General features: G+C 48.6%; 1 protein-coding gene across 1 annotated transcript in view; it reads right to left on the reverse strand.

Moving 5' to 3' along the window:
- Positions 1-20,348, reverse strand: part of CHST13 (carbohydrate sulfotransferase 13) — a 31,372-nt gene extending 11,024 nt beyond the window's left edge. The window contains exon 1 of the mRNA XM_054387515.1: positions 20,255-20,348. Coding sequence (XP_054243490.1) covers positions 20,255-20,348 — 94 coding nt within the window. The remainder of the gene's footprint in view (positions 1-20,254) is intronic.
- Positions 20,349-27,108: the final 6,760 nt, after the last annotated feature.

Raw genomic sequence — 27,108 nt, forward strand, 5'->3', positions numbered from 1 at the left:
CTGCAGTCTGAGCTCATTTTTCCCTTCTGGTTTGATAGCAAAATCTGGGAGACACAGCTTGGTTGGTGACTGGACACCTGGGCTGTGTGAGGATGGTCCAGAGCACAGAGGTCAAAAAATGACACATGGAAGCAGCAGTCAAACCCTTGGGCAGTGGCCAGTGGTCTGCACAAAGAGCAGCCCTGCTTGGAAGGATCAGAGCTGTTGGGCTAAACAGTGCTGGTTCTCAAGGAAGCAGTTTAACTCTAGGAAGCTCTGGCTTTTATGCTTGGGCTGGTGCTGGTGAAGAAAACATTTGCTTCATTTCCACTTAAGCACAAGGGTTGACTGTTGGTTTGTTTTTTTCAAAGACAGATACTTTCCAAAACAAAGGTGATGTGGGAACCCAAACACCAACATCCCACAAGTAACTCCAGATTCAGTGACTTAACAGTGCTGCAGGAAGTGACTTCTCTGTGATGGAGATGCCATGCTTTCCTGCATGTGGCATTCAGCTGTGAAAAACTGTGGCAATTCTGGCATTCAGGCATCTTCAGAGCTAAGGGAGCACCTCTGGGAATTAAAATCAAAATCTTTTCCTACCTTTATTCTTACTGGAAGGTTTGATTAGGGAACACAAATTTTTGGCTTCAGCAAAGAGGCAATCTAAGCTACTTAAATCCCTGAGACTTCTCAGTTTTACTGCATCCAACAAGCTAGGGATATACACAACAGAGGCTGAATTAAAATCTTGAAAGGAAAAGAAATCTAACAGAGTCACATGCTTGGTTTGCTTAAATTCATCCTTCAGCTTTGTGAATTCAGACATAACCACCTCTGCTGGGGAGCTGCATGTGAAATGACAAGCAGGAGCTGTAACTGACTGGGCTTCAGCCAGGTGCTCGCACTCAGAACCGGTTCAGCAGCTTACTATGTCACCTGAAAAAACTCAGATCTGCTTGAGCATCTTCTCTGCCAAGGCTGCTGACCCTCCACATGCAATGGTGCTGTGGGGAGGGGGAGGCACGGCTGCTGTGAGGCCACATGAAGGGGCTGAACACAACGCCAGAGTGCAGCAAGATGTCCTCTTGGAGGGCCCTTGCCACCTGCTCAGCCAGCAGCACCTGCTTGATCTGCTGTTCTGAGCTGTGGTGCACTGACAGCAGCCCTGGTGCCCTGTCACACCACTGTGCCACACTGGTAGCCACCTCCAGAGGGTTAGGTAGGACTTTGTCTCTCACCATCTTGTGGCACCACTGGGAAAATGTGTATTCCCACAGCTCACAGGGGAAAAGGGAATGTCCTAAACACTGGTTGCAGAGGGGAGGACTTGAGGCCTCTTAGTGTGGGAGATCTAGAGTGGATTGCAAATGCCAGAGACCTGGTTGAGTGTGGCAGTGCAAACATGGGAGCTGTATCTCTCTCTGGGGGAGAGCCAAGAGCATCAATCACAACTAAGAACACAGATCCCTGAATCCTCAGGAAATGACAAGTTCCATTCTGCCTCCCAAAGTAAAACAATAACACAATGACTGAATACAAAGACCTCAAGCAAGAGTTTGTTCTCCAGTGTAGCCCCAACCATTGCCTTTCTGGACATGCAGGGGGTTGGCATGAGAACCAGAGCATGTGCAAGCCATTTCAGACTTACCTGGCAGCCTCCAGATCTCTGCAGGAACTACCCAGGCTGGGAGTATTTGGAAGTAGCTCTCTCAAGTAGCAGAGCAAGCTTTTTGCTACATTTCCAGAGCTGAGGTTTGTCCCCCAGGCAGGTGATGGGTATTTCTGCAGTTTGTTTATGCTCTGGCAGTAGGACATTGTGCCCCTTGGGCAAACTCAGAGGTAGCAGGCAGCATCCATGTCATATTCTGGCAGCTACAATTGGCAGCAGAGGACACAAGAGACTGAACGTTTCGGGGAGACAGAGCATTTCAAGGTGAACAGCAATATTCAGATGTGCACAGGCAATGGCAAAAAGTAACCAGCCCTAGAGAGAACAACCAGAAGAGATGCCTTCTCATCTTTTCCCCAGGCCTCTCCCATGCACAGCACTGCTCCCCAAGCAGTGGCACTGCAGGGAAGGGGAGAGCTCACACACTGACCTCTGAGTTCCCACCTTGCACAGCTTCCATGCGGCAGCTAACAGATCGCTTTGGAGTGAAGACTGCATTTGACCTCTTTTGCTCATCCTGGGGCTGTGCCAGCAAGAGGTGAGCAGGAGGAGTGATGGAGGTCAGCTAGCATGAACTCGCAGAACCCTGTAACTCTAGTATTTACAACACAAACAAACATTTCTTGTTCCAGGCCAACATCCTCGTAGCTTGGGAAATGCCCCTGTGGCCTCTCCATCTTTACTTCTCTTTGCATGGTGTTTTTCTTCCCAGGTACAGCTTGTTCATCCTGTTCTGCCTCATGACAAGGTCCTCTTGCAGAGGCTTGGAAGAAACACAGGTGATGATTTGTTCCCACCAGCAGGTGACCAGCAAGTGACTCTCCTGTGCAGGAGGTTAGGTGGACTTATGTGCAACAGGTTGCCACCTAAGGCAGCCCCATGCAGTGTGGTCACAGGCAGGTCCACGGCTGGTGGCCTCCAACAATTCCCCTGCTGCTGCAGGAGCTGGCAGGACACAATGTGGCCTGTTCCATGAGCTGCTCACTGCTCTGTGGCCAAGCCATGGCAGAGCCAGCAGCTCAGCATTTCTCTCTGCTGAGGTGGAGGCAGCACAGAGTCTGTCAGAAATGTCTGTCTCAGCAAACTGGTTATGGAAAGGGAATAATCCTCCATTCTCCATCAGAATCCCCCCCCCCAGGCCAGCTCCCCTCCCACTGCCTGCAGCAATGACAGCCCAGAGCATCCTGGGGAGCAGCAGGATGTTCTCCTTGCTCGCTCCAGGGCATTTTCAGACATTACAGCAGGGTTAAGGGGCAGGATGCTGCTGAGTTGACTAGCTAGACACAGCTGAAAGCACTGCACAGGGTGCCCATGCATATGCACCAGGACCCAACTAACACCCTGGTTGTGTATACCTCTCACTGGAAGGAGGGACAGTGGGACCCCAAGGGGAGCCTGAGGTCTGTAATGAGTTGTATCCCTGCAAGAGTCCTGGAGCAAGTCCTTCTCAGATAATCCATCCAGGCTAATGTAGCATATCAGAAGGGCAAGATTAACACCACTGTGGCCCTGCTTCCTTGAGGAGGTCAGCAGACAGGCACATCCCTGTCCCCTGCAAAACTACCATGTGATTTGATGGCATTCCCCTGTGTCACCAGCTGAGCCACAACCCTCAGGCACTGGCACAGGACCTGGAAGCTCGACTGCCCATCTGAAACCACTAGGGTAAGTGTCTTCTCTCACCAGTGCTGCATCCTAACTCTCACGTTCAGAAACTGCCTCCACCTAGCTTGCTTTTGGGCACTACAAGTCTTACTTTCACACACAGCCACCATCCCCCACCACAAAGCCAGCACTATCTCTTGCAAGAAGCAGTGCAGCAGCCTGGCATCTGCCACTGGTGTCACACCCCCCCCAGGAGCATGGACAATCACAATATGTCTGCTCATGCAGGGATGGGGTGTAGAACACACACAAGTCTGAAGCTCATCTGCTTGTCCATTGGCAGGCTTAACAAAGGGGATTTAACTTCTCTCCCCAGTACAAGAGTGCTGCTGAGTCTGTATAAGGCACTTCCCCACGGTGACACAGCGGGCTGGAAAACACCGATCTGTCACTTTGGGGCTGAGGAACAGGTCACTGGAAGTTTTTTCACACAGGTCATGCAACACACCCTTGTTGAGAGGTCCTGCTGAATCAGCCATGTGAAAGATGATGCCCTGAGATAGCCTGTTACTGACAGCCCAGCTTGCTGGGACTGCTTCCCATGGGAAGGGAAGCCATCAAAACACTCCAGTCGCTGGTTCATGTGGTGCTGACTTAATGCTGGTTTGTTCAGCAGAAATTAAACCAACTGAGTGACTTGAACTTGGCTGAATCAAACAGAACTGAGTCCCAGCAGCACAAGGATGCTTGAAAGCTTAGCTCAGGCTCTTTTTTCCACTGCTACACATTTCCTACCATTCCCCCACCAGCCCTTCTGAAACAGCCAAACCAAATAATTAACCCCCTTGACTCCCAGCACTGAGAAACTGCAGAGGGCTAAACAGAGATGCACTGCGAGAAGGTTACCCACAAAGCCAAGGGAAAAACCACAAATAAAAGCAGCTTGAAGGCAAATCTGAGCAGGGCAAGACGGGACATGCAGATAAGGAGGTTTGCATAGAGAACAGCCCACATACAAGAAGCACAAGGAGCTGCAAGCAGCAAAAGCCAAATCTTCTCTCCCTTCATGAATGAACACAAACATATTTGGATACAGTCAAAGGTATCCAGCCCCACAGGCATTAGTGTCACCCAGAAGGGATGTTTTAGCTGCTGTGACAAAGTACCACTTTAGGGCAAGATGGAGGAGTGGTGTAGAAGAGAGATGAAGGATCTGGACATGCTGGAGCGTGTCCAGAGAAGGGCCATGAGGATGATCAGAGGGCTGGAGCACCTCTCCTATGAGGACAGACTGAGAGAGTTGGGGATGTTCAGTCTGGAGAAGAGAAGGCTCCACCTTCTTGTGGCCTTCCAGTATCTTAAGGGGGGCTACAAGAAAGCTGCTGAGGGACTTTTTAGGGTGTCAGGTAATGACAGGACTAGGGGGAATGGAACAAAAATAGAAATGGGTAGATTCAGATTGGATATTAGGAAGAAATTCTTCACCATGAGGGTGGTGAGACACTGGAACAGGTTGCCCAGGGAGGTGGTGGAAGCCTCATCCCTGGAGGTTTTTAAGGCCAGGCTGGATGTGGCTCTGAGCAACCTGATGTAGTGTGAGGTGTGCCTGGCCATGGCAGGGGGGTTGGAACTAGATGATCCTTGAGGTCCCTTCCAACCCTAACAATTCTGTGACTCTATGAAGGCTGCAAAATGGGCCACCCTCTTCCTTTTCTATAGTTAACTGGCTAAAATATGTCACATTCCTGTGGAGCTGATGGAAGGGCAGCTACCAACCCCTATCCTGCTGACCTTCCTCCCCTGGAAATTTACTCCTTTTCCACAACTGACACTTGGCTTTCTGTGAAGCTACTTAAGGCCAAATCCAAACAGTTACAGATGGTTCATAATGCGTGTTGGACCACCCCACCCCCGGCACTCATTTTGAGCCCTGCTGATGAAGCACTCCTAAGTACCTCCTTCCCAGCTACATTCCTCAGAAGAGGTACCACAGGCAGTGACCTGAGGTGACACTTTTCACCTCTGAGGAGGTCTACCTGTACAATTCTAGATAACAGGAAAAATATTTTCCAACCTCTTTCCATCAAGTGCACATCACATTCTTCATGCTACTGTCCCCTCCCCATACCACAGAGTTCCTACATACAGAGAGATCTGAAGGTATTTGGGATCCCCTCGGCACAGTGTATAGGTGTCCATGGGCTCTCCTCAATGTCCAAAATGACTTCCTCTAAGAAGGAGATGAAAGGAGGCGTCACCCCTTAAAAATAACACTCTTGTTTGCAGCAATCCCCACCTTGCAGCTTTTGAGAGTCCCAGAGCTGTGTGGCATAACTGGATGGTAAGAGCAGCCAGGCTCCCTGGCACTAACGCCAGCCTCCCTCAAGCCAAGATACACTCTCCAAAGGGGACAATGAGTCACTGTTTTACATGGGATAATTTGATGGACCACATGGCCTTTAATAGGAAAAGTCATTCACTCTTCTGGGGATGAGCCCAGCTGGCTGGAAAGCAGCAATCCATGGGCAAGAGAGGGACAAGAGGGTATGATGCCTCCAGGAAATACTAATTCAGGGTGTGAACGAAGATCCTACGGAAAGCGATGGCTGGGACAAGTCACACCGAAGGGTGAGTAAATGTCCTGCTCTTGTTCCAGCCAGACAGGGAATGTCTAAGCCTGCAGCAGCAGTGGCTGTGCTGAATGTCTAGGGGTGGAAATGCACAGCCTCAGGGAACTGAAACGGAACCAAAAATCTGAGCACACCTGTCTCCACCTAAGCATGAGTTCCCTAACGTTTGTACATAGGCATCTGTTGCCCAATACCCTGTGCCCAGGGCTCTGGCATGTGGCATCAAGGGATGGAGTGGCAGCAGAGCTGCATCACCTCTCTGGCTGATATTGAGACACTTACAACACCCACAAAGTGCAAATTACTCCTAGCACAGGGCTTGCATGCAGAGGTATCTAAGGACAGACAGCTGTACAGACAGCCCAGAAGTCCCAGGCACAAAAAGGATTTTCACCTGCTGGCAAAAGGCAGATGGATGCTTCCTGCTTCCTCAGTGTGGGGCTGCAACGTCCCTTCTTCATGATTGTCACCTATCCATCAACTTCCATGCTCAATGGCTCACACCAGATGCCATAAAACTGCAGACAGCAAGTAAGGGGCACCAGCCTTTAGGTTTCTCCATCTGGATCCAGCTCAAGGCAGACACATTGACTTTCATCGGAAAATGCCTCAGTTCAGCCTCTCAAATGCTGTGGCAACCTTGGCAGTGCCACTCTGCCAAGGAACAATGTCAGACGCCTCCTCACCAGCCAGCAAGACAGAGGCAGCTGACCTGAGCCGCTTCCCAACCAGGCTCCTGCTGGCTATCCCCCTTGCCACTGACTTTCTGCTATCTTCTAGCTCAAATGCGTCCCAAACAAGATCCTAATCAAGAATCACACCTGAGGAGGGCCTTCTGGCAGGTCACACATGAGGCTGGCACTGCCATTACTACAGAAATGTGACAATAAAACCTGTTTTACATCACCACCCTGTCCTCCATGGAAAGGGTGCAGAAAATATCTCTTTCAACAGACAGCTTCTTCATTCTCACTCCTCGGGGTCTCCTGTGCCTTTGGCACAGACCACAGCTGGAAACAGGACACTGGGCAAGATCTACTACTGCTGCACCACAGCCTGCTTGCCCCATTCAACACCATGTGGGCTGTGGGACGTGGGACGGGAGGAGGGCAGCAGCAGCCCAGCATTCAGAGCTATTTGGATTTCTCTCCAAGGCTCTGCGGAAAGGGCTCCAAAGAAACATGGCAAGCACTGCTGACAATGTAATCTCCACTGTCCACTTCTATTAATCCTCTTACAGATTTAGCAGGACCTGGAAGGCATGGTGATGACTTTTCACCATCCAAGGCGGGCAAGCCCTCCCAGACGCCACAAAGCTAGCGTGACCCTGCGTGCACCCCCCTGGCAGCGCCCTTTGGAGGGGCACGTCCCAGCAGGCTGCTGGAGCACTTGTGTGTCAATAGAGACAATGGACTCGTGTGTACATTTTGCTTCTCGTGCCTGGATGACAAGCCCAGCCCACAGAGATTCCTATTTGCAGTGCAAACTCAGCACTCTGCAGTTGACACTGGAGCTGAGAGGCAGTTTAGCATTAATGGGTTTGCAGCCAATTTTGTCTTCCGTGTGCTGTCCAAAACTGCTCAGACAGCAGCCACCAAGGTAGCTGAAAGGTTTGAGGGGGTGTCATCAGATGTATGTCTTTTTTTGACCTGCTACAAAAAGAACATTAAATTCCTGACATGAGATTTGGTCCAAATAGCCTGCCTGCGTTTTCAATTTCTACTGCATGTCACACACCCTGAGCTGGAAAACAATTACCTTTCTACATTTATTTTTTGCCTTTGTTTTTGTTTGTTTGTTTTCTCCTCCCTAACAGGAGATTGTGCAGCCTTTAACAACTGCCTGGAAGAAACTCCTGAAACCTGAAATCCCTGGTCTGTCCAGGCTTCAGCCAGATGATTCCTGTTTAGGGAGTGTTGGCTGTACCCAAGCCAGTACAATTGCTGGTTCCAGAAGCAACTGTGATTCAGAGATCTCATTGCTGGACATGTTTTAAAATCATTTGAGCATTCCTCCTGATGTTCAAGATCCTGGGAGGTTTACTTAGGAAGAAATTGCTGCCATTGCCATTAGGAAGGCATTAAAATTACACATGGAAGCTCCTTGTTTTCTGTAGAGCCTCAAAAAAGCTCTTTTCTCTCTTGATTCCTGTTTTCTCATGCAGCTTACTTCATGTTTCAGAAGGCAATTTTTCTTCATTTCTCACTGATGGCACCTCTTGAACCATGACAGTGTCATCAGATCTACCCAAGCACAGGGTTTGGCACAGCTGGCCCTTGGCTGTGTGGCTTTCTCCTCCCCAGAGACAGGGGTTTGCTCAGTCTCTGTTTTTCAGGGACAGTTTTCTTATTCCAATTTAGTCAACTTGAGTCAAGGATCCGCCAGGGAAACTCTAATCAAGTGATGGAAAAGGATGACAGCTATAGGATTAGCTCACAATAAATCATGCAGAGGTGGAAAGAGGAGAATCCAGCTGCTTCAAGCAACCTGCCAAATGCCAGAGCATCATCTGCAGGGATCAGAGCAGGAACAGAGCCAATATCAGCTGTGTCTGGACACTCTGTCCCATTCATTGGTTCTTCCCAAACCCTCATGTCTCCTTGGTAGCAGAAGGCTCTGGTCACCTAGTGCCAGCCTGAGGCAGGTGTCAGGAAGGTTTAATAGAAGGATCACAGGCAACTGAGCTGGGGGGCTGTACTTCACTAGGGCACCAGACCTAACTCTCTGCTGTCACAAGGATTGTGATTAAGATCTTTAGAGGAATCAGAAAATTAACAGGATCCAGTAGGAATATGGCCTCTATGAACAAATAAAATGTCTGTGCAGAAGTACCATGCAACCTTCTGTTTTCAAATGGTTAATTCCTCCTACAAGCCAAGCTAGAAGCTTTCCAAGAGCAATTTCTCTTCCCCATTATGCCTGTCACTCTCCTGGCCCCAGTTGGCTGCTTGCATATATAATGCAGGCCTGAACTGCCAGCATTTCCATTCCTTGTCAATAAGCTCCTCCTTTCCAGTCTGCTGCTCTACAGGAATTGCAGCAGAAGGGCTTGTGCTGGCAGTGCCATGGCAGACACCCCTGCCAGGATGCACAGGGACTGGTTTTCAGCTGGGGAGGCTGCAGCAAAGACCCACCTCTCCCCTGCACACCCTGCTGCGTCCATACCCCCACACACTTCCATCACCAGGGCAGGCTGAGGCAAGCCGCAGCGGCACAAAGCTCTTGGGCTCAGCCAGCAACATGGATCTAGCAAGACAAGAGCCCATCTGCACCAGCCTGCTGCCTTCTGCTCAGCTGCTGGGGCCACAGCAAGCCAGGGTGCCAAGGGACCAGGCTGGACTTGCTCAAAACCTGCCCATAATGAGGTCTGGTTCAGGCAGATGCTGTTGGTGCCTGCACAGAGGCTACCTGCACACAAGGAAGAAGAGTTTTTCTAAGGCAGCATGGCTCAGTGACTTGCCTGCTGAATATTTTCAAGCCATCTTGTCAGTTTTGTGCATCTGGAATTGATGAAAGCCTTAACAAGCAGATCTTGAAAAAAATGCATACTCAGCAAACCCTTCCCAACACAGCCACTCCCTCCCCAGATTTGCTCCCCGGCTCTCACCCCTCTGCTCTCAGTGGAGGCAGCTGAGGGTCTGTGTCCTGCCTTTCTAGATGACAACAGATCATTACCCTGCAAGACTCACTGTGACCAGATACAGAGCAAGAGGCTTTACAGTGTGCTGAAGAGGTGCATGAGCTTGCAGAGGACAGGAGCTAACTGCATCTTGCTCAAGTCTAGGGAGAACCATCTCCAGCACACAACTTCTCACCACATACATCTGCTGCATTTAGTAATGAGCACAGACTGAGGCCACCAAAGAGCCCTGTCAGCTCAGCCAGCATGTTTACCAGAGGATACAAACATCTCCAGTGTCATTGCAGCACAGAGATCCAGCATCACTGGCAGCAACCTGTCTGAGTGGTTGTTGGATTTATTTCCCCATTGCTGGAAAGCCTTTAGAACAGGTGTTAGCAGCAGCTGCTCTAAAGATATCTCTTTGGTTTTTACATAGAATGAGCAAGGTCTAATGGAGACCTCAGAAAGAAGGAAACCAGGAGTCTTGCACCGACACCCACCCAGCCAGCAGTGGCTGTTCATGGACAGCCAAAGCAAAACTCCACCAGCATCAAGTCAACCTTGTTTGAGTCTCAATTTGTCTGTCTGCTGAACCTGTTGCAGTACAGGGAAATTAATCTCTCTAGTTACTACTGGGAGTAAACTTGGAAAAGACCTAGCTGTGAATATGGTGCCCCTGCACCCTTTGCAGACAGAACATTCTGTCTCTGCAGACATGTGCAGGACTGACCTCATCACCTTCCCATGCCATGGAGAAACACGATGGTGCAGAGACACTTCCCACTGCCACGGGAGTGGGGCAGAGCTGCATGCTTGCAGGGCATCAAAAGAAGATTGGGCATGGGCAACTGTTGAGGAGCTCCTGACCTCCAATTAATTTGTGCTAATTTCCCAGGTTCTTGCCTTGAAGGAAGCCCTCTGGAACAGGGGGCACCAGCCCCAGAGACACCCACACCGGTCAGCTGCAAATAAACATCACCTTTGAACCCCATGTCAATATTACCTGTGTTCCTGCAAGGTCAGGAATTCACACCACAGGGCAGTGAAGCAACATCTGGCCAGAGAGGAGGTTTGGATCAAGTTTCTTGTTAAGAGTGAGGCTGCAAAACCACAGGCAGAGTAGCGCTCCTGGAGAGACCACTCAGAAGGATGGCTCAAACCCGTAGCTCTTGCTTCTTCCCCAGAAGGGCTGGGAGAGCAGCCAGGACACAGAGGGCTATTAATCAAGTGGCATTTACAAAGAGAAAAATAAGCTGTGACAAGCAGCCACGACTCATGTCTCCAGCGTCATTCCACACCACAGAGGTGACAAGGGATTGGGAGAAACCCAGGGGCCATGACATGCAGCTGTCCGACCCCAAGGTGTTCAATGGCACATATCCTCACACACATCATGGCTTGAGTTGCCAGCATCTACCCATCTGCTGTGCCCAGGCTACAGGCTTGATGAAGAAAAGCTTGGATGTGGCACTTGGTGGCATGGTTTAGCTGATGTTGTGGTGTTAGGTCATAGGCTGGACTTGATGATCTCAGAGGTCTGTTCCAGCCTCAGTAATTCTGTGATTCTGTGACCTGTCACTTCAGCCACTATGGAGACAGTGCCACCTTCAGAAGAGCCTTTTGTGGGGAGAAAGTAACTTCAAGTCCAGACAGATAACACTCTGGGGGAGGCTATGAAAATTAAGTGCCATTACGAAAAAGCAGGGTCTCACCAGCATCAGGAGCTTCTGCAGCACAGCAGGTCTCAGCATCTGTGCTCAGCCACAGTTTGTTTACGTGGTCACATAACAGACTCATCTGAGCATGACAGCAGACTTGGATCTGAGGCAGTGTGGTTTGCAGCTTCTACCAGCTGTGGAAACAGTTTCACGCTGTGGCACACCACCACAAGGGTTCAGTGAGGGCCATCAGGTGGAGCAGCACCACTGGGAACACTGAAGGCATTTATCTTGGACTGCTCCAATGCATTAGGGATGGTCATTGATAAGGAGGAGGGAAAGCAGGACATGCTAACTGTGAGGCAGTGGCAAACAGGGCTTGAAGGAGCCAATCTGGGCTGTCCATGGTCAGAAAGCTCTCACCACTGCTAAGGGAAGGACCTTCCAAAGCCTGCATGGGGAGGTGTATGCAACCAGGACAGCTAAGGTTGGCAGAATGCACATTCACTCTCATCCTCAATGAGAATTAGTAGTATTTTTAATACACATTCTGATTCTCCTGTCAGCACAGAGCTGCCAAAGGATGTGGTCTATGCAGCAAGGCTTTCCTGTACGGGCAGATGGTGCTGAGCCACTTCGGCTGTGGAGGGAGCTGGTGAAACCAAGGGGGTCAGAGGTACTACAATACTAACCAGCAGAACAAAGTCTGCTTTCTTCTCCCAGAAAACACCAACTCCCAGCTCTTCCCAGATGAATTCCCATCAGTCTGCCTGCCAATACATTTACAACTGTTTTAGCTAATCAAAGCTCATCCAAATATTAAGAGCTCAAGGGCACTCTGCTCCTCTGCCAGGCTGCAGGAATTCCCCATTGGCTGACTCAAGGCTGGACACCTCCATGCCCTGAAGCTAAACCTGCTCAGTGCCATCCCAGCAAGCTAGAGGAAATGGATTTGCACAAGTTGAATGGCTTTTGAATTCCTTTTGACTTCAGCCACCCCAATAAGGGCTGCTATAAAGGACCTGGGAATACAAAACCTGCTTGATGGCATTCAAAAGAAATGTTGGAGGAGAGCTTTTACCCCCTCACACTAACGTGTCCACCAGCAAGCCAGCATAAAGATGTCCTCAAATCCACAGGTTCTGACATGCTGGGTGGGTCAGCACAACAGCACCAGGTTCAAGAAGGATCTCTGATGGCACAGCTGTGGTCCACATCCCACACAGTGCTCTCATGCAGCCATTCACCAACTTTTCCTCATAAAAGGCCATTTATTAGGCAGCTGCTCAGGGTGAATCACAGTAATGCCTGGGGCTGACACTGAGATGTATTTGCCAACTGCAGGGGAGCGTGTGTGCATGGGCCAGTTGGGTGTGTTTGCTTCTTTTGCAATCACTGCCTTGTCTGCAGACTGAAAGCATGCTTCAGGGCACTACTGTACTCTGACAGATTCAGCCCATCAAGAAGAAAGCAGAAATCTGGGGGCTGTTAAATGGTGCAGTAGCAGCTGTCCTGGAATAAGCCACTGCAGGTTCATGTCAATACTAGGTCTCCTTGCCTTGCTTGGCTCCATGCAGAGGGGAATAGGCACTGGGGGCTGCTGAAACCAGCCATGCTGCCTCCTGCAAAGTCTGTAGACATCCCAGGGCCTGGCTGCAGCCCATTTGTTGAGATATGACATGCCATATCTCCTAGCAGCATGAAGATTGCAGTGGCAATATTGGCTATCACTTCTACAGCAGACCCAAGTTGCACAAAGCCACTTCTCACACTGTGTCCTTTGGCTCCCTTTCCCTGTTCTCATGCATGCTGTGTGTTCCCTCAGCGTGTCAAGCTCTCCTTCCAACACAATAAACAAAGCATTGTCTTTCCTCCCCAGCTCATTAAAATTATAAGAGAAACAAAATCGAACCCAGGTCCTGGTGCTACCTCCTATGCTGGGTGATCTCCAGTGAAGGACATGAAGAAAGAGGAGTTTATCTTGAGCAGTGGACACCCAGCTCCTGAGGATACAAAGCAACTCTTCTCACCTTTACCCATTTGTAGGGCTTTGACTTAGACTGAGATTTTGGCTTCTGAGTTGAAGCCACAGGTAACTGAGAAATGGGAGAACAGAGTGGGTCCAGGCTGCAGAGGAGATACTCGGGGGTTGAACTCTACTCTCAAATTAATCTGTTTAGCAGGGGTCTACAATTTATTTTACTGGATAAGTCACTGGAATTACATGGGGTGCAAACCTGAAACAGAGCAAAAACTGGGCTAGCTTCAGTAAACCATGACAGTTAGCCATGAAGCAAGGATTCTGGCATGTGGAGATAGGCATCCTAGAAAGGGGCTATCCACAGAGGGCAGCAGCATGTGTAAGGTGCATTTAGCAATGACACCCAGCATCCAGCCCTGCCAGAAGGACTTTATTGTCAAGGGAAGCTATATATGAAGGAGGGAAAATGGAAAGATCCATGGGGAAATCACAGAGGGATTGTAGTTGAATACAGACCTGTCCCAAAGCTGCAGATCCTTACAAGAGAGAGACAGGATGTCCCAGTTTACAGCAGTGCAAGGTCCACAGGTGCAGATACATGTACAGGAAAGAGCAGGTTGGTCTGAACTGGACAGCAGAGACTGGGAACACAGGATTCAGCTCTCCACTGACACCAGTCACTCCTTTCTACCCAATAATGTTTCTACTGGATAAAAATCCCAACCAAATACCTAGCTATTAAGGTGCTCCACTTGTGCCAGCTCTCAGCATCAGTTCAAGCCATGCAGCAAAGGCAGGACCTAGGCATGGTGATGTTTATCCCAGGACTTTCAGGTCACCAGAGCTACTCAGTGAGATGCTCCTTCCCTCTCAGTCTACCAATAGTCTTTAACTGCCTTTTAACAAGGAAAGTTTTGGGCATTTGTCCAGCTATGCCTCAAAGCCTGATGTGAAACATCCCCCAGCCTTGGCCCCACAAAAGTATTTGAGGAGTTAAGCTCCTCTTTGGGTACTCAGCACCTAATGCCTTTGTAGTTCCTTGGCTTCTGACAGTCCAGGGACAGACAGCTGTGTTTGCACTGGGATTAAGATGGAGGGTTTGTCTTGCTCTCCATTCAGATGCTTGTGGGAAGCAAGGACCAAGAAAGAAGATCCAGCATACACTAGACCCCAGCACCCCCAGAAGTGCCCCAAGCACTTCCAGACATCTTCAACCTGACTGATGAACACCAGCAGGTCTTTCCTGCACCAACACTGGCAAAGGTTTTGCTGCTCCCAGAAAGTGTTCTTGCAGGGTTCTTTTCCTAGGATAAATAGAATTGCTGGGGGTTTGGGTGCTGGGACAAAACAGAAAGTGCAAGTGCAGAGAGAAACACCCAGGCTGGGAGGTCAGAGGGATGTGGGGCCAGCAAAGGCTGGATCTACCTGGCAAAGCCACCAAGACATGAATCTCTCCTGCAGGCACAGAGTTAACTTCTACTACGCTAAGTCCCCTCCTTCCCCCTCCCAAACCTTTCACACATAGCAGAGATTCTCAGGAAACTGTAGAAAGCCAAGAAGGAGTAGAGAAAGCATTCCTCATGAAAAGCCTGGCTTTCAGGAGCAGATGGGCTTTATTACTGCCCTGCCCTCAGCATTGGACTGGGCATATTATTCTGCCACAACAGGCTGCAGCTACAGCATTTCATGACTTCTTCCAACATAGCAGATCTGAGGGCTTTTCAGCCCGTGTTGCCCAATGTCTCAGCTGGCAAATGTCTCTGTACTTTGAGCACTGGTTCCTTGAAGGGCAGCTGCTGCCTCCTGGGCATCACAGTGCCATGACCAGAAATCTGAGCTGGGCAAAACTGCTCCATGACAAAAGCAAACGGAATAAAACAGACAAACCAACACCATCTCAGAGGGCATCTTAAATTTCACATCGCAGCACTTGCCCATGCTTGCAGCATTAACCAGGGTGAAGGCAGCTTAGCCTTCATTATCTGGAAGGCTGAGGACATGTGTCAGCCACCTGCAAACATGACCCGGTCTCAGAAAGCCTTCGTCTGGCTGAACAGCGCTCATGTCCCAAGGCAGTGCTTGAATTTCAGCCTGAAAATAGCTTTAAAGAATTGGGAGGAACTGAGGTCTGAGATAGGCTCTTCCCTGTTCTGAAAAAGAATCTCTGGTTTGTAAGGTCTGCTAATACCTCAGTGAGTATCTCTGTTCAGGTGACATCTAGGTGCACTTGTAGGTTCAGGAACTAGGGCTCTGCAGGACCTCAGTCAATTAATTTATAAACTCTGTAATCTCTTTCACTCTATAACAATTTGTCCCCCTCTGAAGGGAAAGATCTTTAGGCATGAGGATAGAGACAGACTTGTAGTGATTGGAAATAAGAGATTCTCCAGGATCAGCTGGTGCTGAGAGACGCTGGGCTAGGCAACGGAAACCATCCCAAAGCTGGCAGAGAGTGGGGGCAATTAGTATCTTCCATATCCACCTTGGCACATCAGAGAGCTGCTAACCACACCAAAATTGTGAGGCAGAGTTTCCTACTCCTCATATGTGCTACATGTGGTTATATGGCTTTTGGCATTTGCTGCTCATCCTCCTGTAACATCCCCAATCCTCCTCTTTGAGGTTGAAGTGGTACGTCCACTTTAGGAGTCTCACCTCCACTTTAGCAGTGGCTGGAAGAGGCTTTGCTCTGTCAGTGCCCAGAGAAGATCCAACTGGTTGATACAAGGGCAGATGGAGAGAAGGATCTTGCTACACACTCAATTGCAAACCTTTCTGGAGCAGTATCACAACCTCGGCACTACTATGATCCTGGTTCTGGCATCTCTTGTTGTGAAAGAGTCAGACTGAAGGCTGAGTACATCTAACCCACAAGATGCAGTGGAAGTCCAACAACTGATGCTGACAGTAGGTCATGAAAGAACATTTGGAGTGCAGAAGGCAGAGTGAAGCAAGTGCTGCTAAAAAGACGTAAGAAGCAACAGCTGGATGCTACAGTTTGACTGGAGTAGAAATAAAGCAGCATTTTGAGATTGAGTTTTCTTCCTTTTTTCTTATTGGCGAAGGTGATTCAGTACTGGAACAAACTAGAAACAACAGGAAGAGGAGCAGCTGCCATCCTGCAGGCTGCCTCTGTGCAAGGGCTGCTTCATCTCTTCCAGTCACCTCCAGCATGCAGAAGTCACTGGACTGGACGCAGGAAGGATGGGGCAAGAACAGAATGGCTCTCTTCTGCAAAGGTTTCTTAGGATAAGATTGAATGACCTCACCCTCCTTATGTACCTCCAACTTCCAAAAGTGCCTCTTCCTCAGAGATTTCAAGGGGATTTTTTCTCAAAGAAGAGAAGATAGAAGCCTCAAAAGGGAGAAGGCTACATAAAATACTTCCTATGGTATCCAATTGCCTCTCATTAGGAAGTATGTTCTTTTGGGATGGAGAAGCTGCTTATTAACTGCTTAGGGGACTGCAAGTTCATGCACACATTCCTCTGGCCCCTCACTGGTGACCTGAACCTTCCAGTTCCCTGGATGTCAGTATCATTTACATACTCAAGGTTTCCACAAAAGACCTACCATTGGGGTGGCCTCACAGCACTTTTGACAAAGGTCTGCAGGAATTGCAAATAGAGATGAACACAGGGTCTTACCATCTGCCACTCACCTCCCTCTACCTTCTCCAGACATTCTCACTTCCCTCTACCCCACACCCTGTATTACCATAGTCATCCCCAGATCCCTGCTGTTGCTAAAATCAGTGCAAGTCCTATGAAACAGCAGTAATCAAAGGTTTGATGAAGAAAAGGATCAGCAGCTTCCAGCATTTACCTCTGTGCCAGTCTAGCCACACTATGACCAGAGAGAGATGAAGCAATTCTCAGCCCCACTGCTTATTTTCACCTTCTCTCTACAAAATATATGTATAGTGTGCAGAAGCCAGCATAGCCACTAACAATATGACATCCCTGGAAGAGACAGCAGAGGAAGATCAGTTCAAAAGGCAGATGACAATCATGCTGAGGCCAGGTGGGATCTCCTGGATGGCTGTAGGTTGACACAGGTACAACCAGGCCCCCAGGAGCTGAGCATATGTGCCCACACCATCAGCCCAGATGCTGAAACCTGGAGATGCTGAAAGATGTCTGCTCCAGCCAAATCCTTCAACTACACACTGTGGCAGTCTTTATAAAAACTCCACCTACTAGCGTGCTCAGCATCACTGTAACACCTTCCTGTGGTGCAGACGTTCTGCCCCTGGACACATATCTGTGAATCTGGAGTTAGACAGCTGAAGGCCAACATTGCTGTCCTGAAGTGAGCAGTTTATATGCTGCAGCTGCACCCCACGGCCAAGAACAAGGACTACAGCCCACTGGTACAGCCAGCAGCATGGAAAGCCAAAGCAAAGCAATTGGGGACAGGAAGTCAATGCACACTCAAACTCACATGTACAAGATCTCTCTGGGGAGCACCAAGACTTGTTTCACCTCTCCTGCGTGTGAGGTTGGAAAGCCTGCCCAAGCCCATTTCTGTATCCAGGAGGTACAACGGCAGATTCTACCACTGCCCTCAGTACAAAGAGAAGCAATTCAGCCCAGCACAAAAATAACCAACTGGGCAGCACTTAGGAGCAGTTATTTCAGCATACAGTGGTGTGTGGGTGTTCCTAGGGCAAAACAAGAAGTCTTATTTCAGCACAGCCATGGAGCTCAGCGCAAACTGCTCCAGCAGACAACTGCTTGGATGGAGTTAAAAGTGGCAAATGCAAAGAGAGGAGTTAATTCCTACTCCCTGGGCTGAAAGAGCCCTTAGCACCCTCAAATTTCAAAGATTTCTGGTTGCATCATCGTTCTACCCATTGTTCTACCTCTTGTCCTGGTGGCAGGATGGTTCAGTCCCTGTGTGCTGTTAGCAAGGATTAATTCACCATGTTTCACAGAATGGACTGTGAGTAGCCCAGGAAAGGTGACCTGCTGAAGATGGTGAACAGGATTTAACTTCTAGGAGAAAATCATAGCACTGCTGCTTTTTCTATCATTTGTCTTCATTATTACGTAGAACCCAAATGACACCAGGCAACTAGAACTCCAAATAACCTCAAGGCAACCATCACTTTAAAGATGACACTTTTTAGTCTGCAAATTGTCTACCTATTATTGTAACTTGTAACTTCTAAAATTCAAGCAGTTGACCTCTGTTTGCTTTCCCATGGGATAACACACACACATACACAAAAAAAAAAAGCAATTTTTAGCTTGCTTTTCTGTATTTGGTAATGACCTTACCTCTGCTAGTGTGAGTTTTCACAGAAGTAAAGAGGAAAGAAAAAACTGTGAACTGAAAAACAATAAGGGAAGGAAATAGCACAATAATGAAGGCTGGAACCAGGGAGACAACTATGGAGCTAGAAAATAACCATATTTTAGAGAACACCACTATCACTTTAATTCACCTCTTTTGTGAGCTTTAAGGGGGAAGTCCGCAAGGAGTTTTCACCACCCTTGCAAATGGGCTTCCACTGAGTGACAAGCACCACTGGTTTCCAGCAGTGGAGGATCCCTACCCCAGACTGATCACAGGAGCTTTCAAGAACTGCACTTGCCCCACATGAAAGAAACAGATCTGCAGTCAATTAAGAGTGTTGCACATCCCAACGCCTCAGCTGGCCAGCACCTCTCATGGGAGTGTTCCAAATCCCAAATCCCCCAAATTCCTTATGAGATGCCATCACCACTACCATTACCTGGTTTGCTCTGACCTGACGGGAACTCTGTGTGAAACCGTGCTGAGATCATGCAAGGGACTGAAATGAAGTAAGCACACAAAGTTCTGCTGACTCAGACGCACAGAAGACTCCTTTTAAAAACCAAAGTCCTGAAAAGAGCCACATTTTCCAGGCAAATACTAGAAAGTGAATCCAACATAAATCACCACTGTGCCCATTAGGAGCCGTGAAGATGAGACCCAATTCAATGCTGCACTTTTTACTGAAGAGCCCCCACACTAAAACAAGACACATATATCCTTTCTTTAAATAAAAATTACTAAGAAAGACAGCACTGATTGTAGTCCTCTGGGACTACTAACTTCACTTGACAAACCTCACATGCTCTTCTAGAAATAACAAATGCTTGCTGAACCCTAGCTCCTTTTCAGTCTTACTCAGTCAACAAGTTAAGCCTTTTAAAAATTATTTTTAGGTAAAAAACCAAACAAAACAACACATTAAAGTGATGGAGCAGCCCCCACAAAAGAAAAATCGCATTTCATTTAGTCCAGACTGATAACATTCCACTAACATTTCAGTCAAATCAATCGTCTGAGTTTTAAGATGTAACTTTAAAGGCGCCATTGATGGATTGCTGCTGTAATCAACCAACTTCAGTACATTGTTAAAACTACGGGAATTACCCAACAACGTCTCTGAAGAAAGAGGAGCAGATTTCCCCAAAAGAGCAGAAAGCAGGCAGGGAAATAAATAAATAACCCCTCCAGAACACAACTTTTTATCTTCTGAATTGTTTCCCAATGTGGAAGATATTTCTAAAAGCAATACACATTAAAGAAGTCCCTTAAGCAATTCAACCAGATTCCCCAGGAATTTCGGCGACGGCGGGTGCGAAATAGGCACTTGGGGAGCAGAACAGGTCCTCTAGTCTGTCCTGACCCCAGCATAGCCTCCGAGGGAACTGTGCAATTTCTCTCCCTGCTTTCACTGAAGGCAGGGACACCTACTGAGACAAGCACCCAAAAGAAGCTCCCATTGAGAATGAAACATGAATTCCACCGCAAAGCGGTTGTGGTGGGTCGGTCACACGTCGCAAGCAAACACGACAGCGAAGTTCACTGGTCTCGGCCGAGAAGCGTGCAACCTTGGAGCGAGTTCACGGGCTGAACCGAACTTACACTCCCGCGTGGATCGGTCCCTCTGAACCTGACCGGCTCCCGATGACACCCAAGTGATGTTAGAAGCCGGCTCGCGGCTGGCCACGGTGCCCAGCACCCCGCACCCTGCCCCCAACACTCGCCCCACGGACCGCCTGGGCTCGCCGGGGTCCCGCCGCGAGTTGCAGGCAGCGCTGGCCGAGGCGCGGAGCGGGACGCACCCACCTGGGCTGAGGCTGCTCTGGAAGTAGAAGACGACCAGCAGGAAAGAACCGAGGCAGGCGGCCAGCGCCAGCCGCGGCGCCCGGCTCCGCCGCATCCTCCACGGCGGCTCGGCGGAGCGCAGCGCCCCGCGGCCAGGGCCCGCCGAGCGCCCGCCGGCCCTGCGCCGCCCTGGGCGCCGCTCCGCGCCCCGCCCCGCTCCGCGCCCGCGGCCGGGGCCGCAGCCGGGGCCGCCTCGCCTCGCCCCGCCGCCGGCAGGAAGTGACACTGGAGGAGCTCAGCCGCGGGAAGGGGAACTTCGCCCCCCGGCTGCCCCGCAGCGCCGGCGCTCGTCGGCCGCGGGCCGCCGCGCGGATCGCCCCATCCAGCCCCGCCGAGCGGCGGGGGCCGCGGCGGTGTGGGGGGGTTCCTCGCCCAGCGCTGGGTCTGCGCTCTGCCAGCGCTCGGGAGTACGCACTTCCCTGTTCCAAACTTCTCCGAGGGAAGAGAAAGTTGAGTTGTGCTGGCCGGGCGCGGAGTTTCCTCCTGGTGACTTTTCTCAGCACAGCCACTACTTCCTAAGCATCACAAAGTTTCGTGGCCTTAAAATAGCCCCCTTCTTTTTTTTTTTTTTTTTTCTTCTCTCTGTTTTTTTTTTTTTTTTCGGGCTAACCCCCTGGCCCTGCAGTCTCTAACTGAAAGCAATAATGCTTCTGACTGATGCCAACTGAAGCAATAAAGTTATCTAGAAGGACATAATTTTCTGGCAATCTCTGCATGTTTTTGGAAAGCAAGAGCACAAAGCTCTTATTGCGTTCTCTAACCTCCAGGCTCTGTAAACGCAGGCAAAACAAGCTCTGAGCTTCTCTTGCCCCAGTTTTGAAATAGCAGCAATGCTCAAGATCTACTCAAAGGCCACTTGCCATACTAGAAAGCCAGGCTGAGAGCGGTATGCCAAGTGACAACAGTCAATCACTGCTTCTACCTTCATCCCCAGAATACTTAGCTTTAAGAAAAAGCGGGCAGTGCAAGCTGGCACTACTGGGAATGACAAAGCCTGGGTGTGTGCACATGCTGCACTTCATCCTGCCCTCACGCAGGGCAGAGTAAACCAGGAGAAGGAACCCATTGCAGTGAAAAAGGCTGCAATGAAATAAGAAGCTGAGCAGCATCTTGCAGGCCACGTTGAGCTATGACCATGACATTACATAGCTCTTTAACGTCCCTGTTGGATGGTCTAGAGATAGGCAATAGATGTGGCAACTGAGACCCTAATATATCTGCTTGCAAGGACGCACCAAAGTCTGCAGTAACTTGTTGGAAAGAATAGCTCAACTCCTGAGCCCCGTGCCTGTCCGGTGTGCAAAAGGACAGCTGTAACCCCTGCCACTGGGCAGTGAGATGGGGTGGTGCTAGGGAAGAGTTGATGGATGCTGGCTGGAATGGCTCTGCTGATGCAGGCTGCTCTCTGCTGCAAGTGGTACAGCAGTTTTGGCTCCCTTGATGAGCATGCATAGAGCTGGGGTCTGCCTCACATGTAAAGATGGTCTGAGAGACCCCAGGGCCAAAGAGGCTGGTGGAGTCTGGGTGGGGAGGAGGGTCTGGTGTGTCTGAATACATTTTTATATCTACTTACTGGCATTACCGTTGTAATGGGGATGCACTACAAAGTGAGACTTCCCTTTATTTTTGTTTCTGAAGAGGCTTCCAACAGCCTCAGAGCAGAATAAAGACTTACGGGTTTTGTCAGCGTTAGAAGAAACCAGAACAATTATCTGGGTGTCCACTTCAGCAAAAGTGTTTGGTGCTGCTTTTCTTGAACCTCTCAAGGCAGCAGAGGGAGGTTCAGAGACTGAAGGCATATTTAAGCTATGCAGTGGGAATCTCCTTGCCAGAGCTTTCCAAGAGCTAGAAGATGCACTCAGACAGTGTGTGAGTATTACCAGTATTTGCATCTCCCAGTACTGAAACACTGGAAAATCTATCCCTATGCTCTGAGAGGAGATGAGGAAAATAATCACCCCTTTAGCTCAACTTCCCTGGGTTCAGCAAGAGAAATAAAAACATTAGAAGCAACTAAACTTCACCCATAGTTGGGCATTCCCTTAAAAGAAAATACAGTAAATCATCTCAGTGGAAACTCAGACACTGACCTGTTGAGTACTGCTGACTGCTGTCTGTATTTCACAGCTGGAGGGCAGGGCCAGGGCCATCTGTGATCACATCAGATATGCAAGGCTGGTCTTCCAACAGTCTGAGGTGAACATGCCATTCAGATTCATGGGGCTAGAAAGGGAGACACACCATGAAGATTTCATAGGATTCCTATGTGGACTCAGCTGCAGATATGATCAGCTCCAATGCTGAAACACCATTTTTAGAAGGACAAACATATTTTCAAGGAGGAAGAAGTACATTATGATAAGAGCTGTTGGGTGGCAATGGCACCAGCTGCTGGGAGGTCAAGCATTTGCTTTTGCCTATTTCCATGCCTCTGAGAACTCTCCTCAGTCCCACAAGCTGATGTTTTATACCATCCCCCTTCCCCTGCAGCCCCATCATCCAGAAGAGAATAAGCAACCCCAGCCTGTAAGGCAGACAATCATGGCAAGGTCACTTCAGAAGCACAGAAAGGCAGAGGATTAAACTCAAGCTCTCAGACTTCTAAATTATTATCCCAAGCCTATTTCAAAGGGAATCATCAGATTCAGTCTGCACTGGAGGAGCAGTGCCTCCTCAGACACTGCTGCTGATGGGAGAGAACAGGCATAAAGCTCACATAAAAGTACAGCTGCTCAGCAGCACCTGTGAAATAAGTGTGTCAGTTTTCTACAGGCAAGCACTGAGCCTGGCTGTCTTAATCTGCCACTTTGCCAGGTTAGTTGGAAGAATTGAGTACAGACCAGAGACTGGCAATGGCTCTTTCCCTCCCATTCCCTGTGAACTCCCTCTGGAAGGGCCATGCTACTCTCCATCTGCACAGTGCCTTACACCATGAGATTCAGTCCATAGCTAAGGCAATATTGATAACCAAAAAGGTCAAAAGATAGAAATAACACCGTGCGGAGGAAAATAATTTGTTGGTGCTGAGGCCTGGAACAGCGTCTGATTCGTAGGTGAAGAGGGAGTGCTTTTTGCCTGCAGAAAGATGCTGTGCTTCTGATGCAGTGCATTCTTGATTCCCTCCCTGCTCATCAGCAGTACTTGCTACTGTCTTCTCAGCAGGTTCCTCCCAAATGCCATGCTGTTTCCCAGGTCCTTAATGCCACTGAGTGAGATTAACCCCAAGCTTTGGTCTGATGACCATGTTGAATGAAAATTAAACAGCAGCTAGTTTCAGCTGGAAACTGAGGAATCTGAGGAATCTGTCCTGGTTTTGCATCTGTTGTGGAAAGGAGCCTTTCTAGAGGGTATTTTAACTTCGAGCTCAGTTACTTAATTCTGGAAACTGGATGCCACAGAAATAGTTTGCCTTGGCCTCATGCTGGGGACACCTCCATCTGCTGGTGGCCAGCCACCAGTGCACACTGCCTTTATTGCCGAAGCCCCCAGATTTTTCCAAGGGTTTGGGCATATCCATAGGGAATTACACCGATGCAGCACAGGCTTTCTTCAGAGGCCAGCATCTGGGGAGCTACTCACAGAGATGACCATGGGAAATCTCCTCTCTGTTTTGTAAGAACTGCATTAGACATCACCCTGCCTCCAGAACGTCTACAGACCCCAGAGTATCCAATACTCAATGCTTTGCTTTAAAATTTATGGCATCACTGTAATGTGCCAGTTGAGAGGGACCTTACAGAGCCCCAGGTCTTCCCTTACTTCAGTAGATGTGTGCAGCTTGTTCTGAAACTTTCCCCAAGATAGGCACCTTGTGATCTTGCCAAGCAATCCCTTCCAGCTCTGCAAACTCTCAAACAAATTTTCCTACCACCTTATCTGAACCATCCTTGTCAAAACTGGCACCCACAACATTTGCCTGGTTCTGACACATTTTTGTATTAACCAGGAAAGGTCAATTCTGCTAATAGCAGCAAGATGGAATACTTGCTTTCTCAAGCAGTGCATTGATTTTCCACCATCTCCAGTAGTCCTTTTCACCTGCAGAATGTGAGTTTTCAAAGATTATTTCATCACAACACTGATGTTTATGCCCACTTTTCACTGGTATATGACAGCCACAGTTCAAAGCAGCAGAGAGTCACACTGGAATGGACTCTTCACCATTAGGTGCTGGAGTAAGTATTTGCAGGCTCAGCATATAAGAGAAACATATTTGATAAAAGGTGGAATTTACATTCAATACCTCTGGAGAGGTACCTGGAGAATTAAAAGTATGTATAATAAAACAAGATGCTTGATGGATCTTTTAAATGTGGTCAGATTCTGCCATTTGTTCATACAAAGTAATACTGATGGTTTGTCTCAGAAGGACAGGGAATAAGAAGCCAAAGCCATCCACACCCTGGGGAATGCAGGGTGGGTTGATTTGGTGGGTGACAGCATGGTTTGCCTGAGTTAAGCAGGTTCATACAGCTTGTCAGGGAAAAAAAAAAGTGCTGAGAGTTAGGATAAGTGAAAATAGCATCTGATTCTGAGCAGCTGATATTGAGTGGTGGCTAATTCCATAGCTTGCCAACGTTTCTGTTCCCAGACAAAATGCTGATCACTTCCCAGAGATCCTTTTGCAATTATCTCCTCGTCTTCTGGGAATTCTCCCTAGAAACTAAAAGCTGGGCTCTTGCTTTTCGTCAGGAAATGCTGGCCTCTGTCAAAATAGATTTTGAGAGATCATTGCTTTAACTTTTTTTTGTTGCCACAATTTAGGAAAACAACAACAACAAAAAAAAAAAGGGAAACAAAAAAAAGCAGCAGCTGTTCTCTTTTAAAAGTACCAGTGGTGATGGGAACAAACCAAATTACAGGCTCTGAGGACTGCTCTCTGCCTATAGTGCTTGCATCTACTGGAAATGTCATTGGTATGATGGAAACTCCCTTCAACCATTTTATTCAGTGGTGGCAACTAGGGACCATGTTTGCCTTTTGTGCCAGACATTTATATTTCATTAGTTTATACACTGGCACCAGCAGGGAGCATGTTCTCTGCTGATGTCAGATGTAGAGGCTTGCATGAGGAAGGGATGTGATTTACAGATACCCACTGGAAAGCCAATTGTCCTTGATCTTAGGACAGCATTGGGAGCTGCAGTTAATTCCAACAGCAAGAGCAGCAAACTTGTCAAGCCTCCCACGAGCAGCACAAGACTCACTCCCATGGCTGGGGATTGTTTCGTGCTCTGGTATTTCTTGCACATTGGCAGCAGAAAGCTGCAGCCTTTCTCCTTGCTGCTCAAAGCAGTGGCTGCAACTGATCAGTGCTATCTGCCACCCCTCTAACAGCTGCATGCAAAGCTCTATGAAGAGAAGTGGATGCTGTGATGTTGCTGCACAGCTGAGGTGGGAGCCAGCTGATGACCCATCTCAAAGGAACCTTGTAAAGCCCTGGAGCCAGCTGCCACCATAGTCCTGCCCATCATATGTCAGTCTACAACAGATGACTCAATATATAGACTATCCTGCATTGCAAGGAAATGCATTTCAGGAGGAGAAGGTGGAAACAAATAATTTTTCTACTGTGTCACATAGATCTCCTGTGAACAAGGCTTTCCACAGAGTAGGGATTTGTGTACTCAGTGCTCTTTTTTTACAGTCTGATTATGGTGTCTGGGAAAGAGGAGCATGAGCATTTCAAGCACAAATAAGTCTTGCAAGGAAAATGTGTTTCAAGTTGTCCTCTGGAGGTGGAAATTTCTCCCTCTCATTCCTTAAAATGTTGCCTCTTCCAAGGAAGAACAGTTATCTGCAACATCATGAAGGCTCTGAAGGGAAAGGCAAAAGCTCCTGAAATAGAACCCATAGGTTTACCTAGCTTACAAACACCTCACTCAGAGCATGTATGTTGCCAGACTTTTCATAGGACCCAATTTACTTTCTATTCCAGGTTTCCTAGGATTAGTGGCCACTGAATATTCACTGTTTAGTACAAATACCATTGTCACAGTCTTACCTTGTGCTGCAAGTCCCAACAAATAAAACCAAATCCTGTTGTGGGAAAAAAAAAAACCACCACTAGGTACTCCTGTATAGTTATATACCCAATGACTCAGGGAGGGATGGGATCTCAAGGGCACAAGGCTGTACAATTTTGAACACATGAAAAAGCCTGACTGCACTCTATACCTTCCTTGCCAGGACTAGGACATCCCTTTCTGGGGATGTAGTTCTTCCCTGATAGAAAGAACCGGGCTTAGAATGGTGAATAGAGATGCATGCCAGCATGTTTTGACTGGGCAGTTTGGTGGCACTGGCACTGGAAAGTATCCATGTAAACAGCAGCCAAGTGTCTTGCTTCTGGGAGGTGCTCTTTGCTTCTAGGAAAGCAGAGCATGCACACATCTCTTTGTTTCAAGTGTCATAGCATCACAAACAAGATAGGGATGGTACTGAAGGCAAGTAGCAGACAGTAGAGGAGCTGCCAGCTTTTCTTACACTGATGAACACTTAAAACCAGTTAAAGCCACAGGAGCACATCACCCTTTCACTGCACTCACCAGTGGAGTGATGCCTTCCAGCTATGCAATAAGTCCTTGACAGCTGTCCAAAGTTTGTTTTGAAACTCCTCCAAGAAACAAACACTTGCTGTACACTCTTCTGTATCATGGTGAGAAGAAAGACACCTATTTTGCATGCATGCTATCAGGAGCAGTTTGCATTTGGAGTGGAGATGGTAGAGGTTTGTGACACCCCTCCACTCCTGTGTGGGTCCTGCTTTGATCTCCAGGAAAGCTTTTTCCCAGACAGAAATCACTTGGGCAAAG

This window comes from Indicator indicator, chromosome 15 (assembly GCF_027791375.1).
Source record: "Indicator indicator isolate 239-I01 chromosome 15, UM_Iind_1.1, whole genome shotgun sequence".
In the NCBI taxonomy this organism is placed as follows: domain Eukaryota; kingdom Metazoa; phylum Chordata; class Aves; order Piciformes; family Indicatoridae; genus Indicator; species Indicator indicator.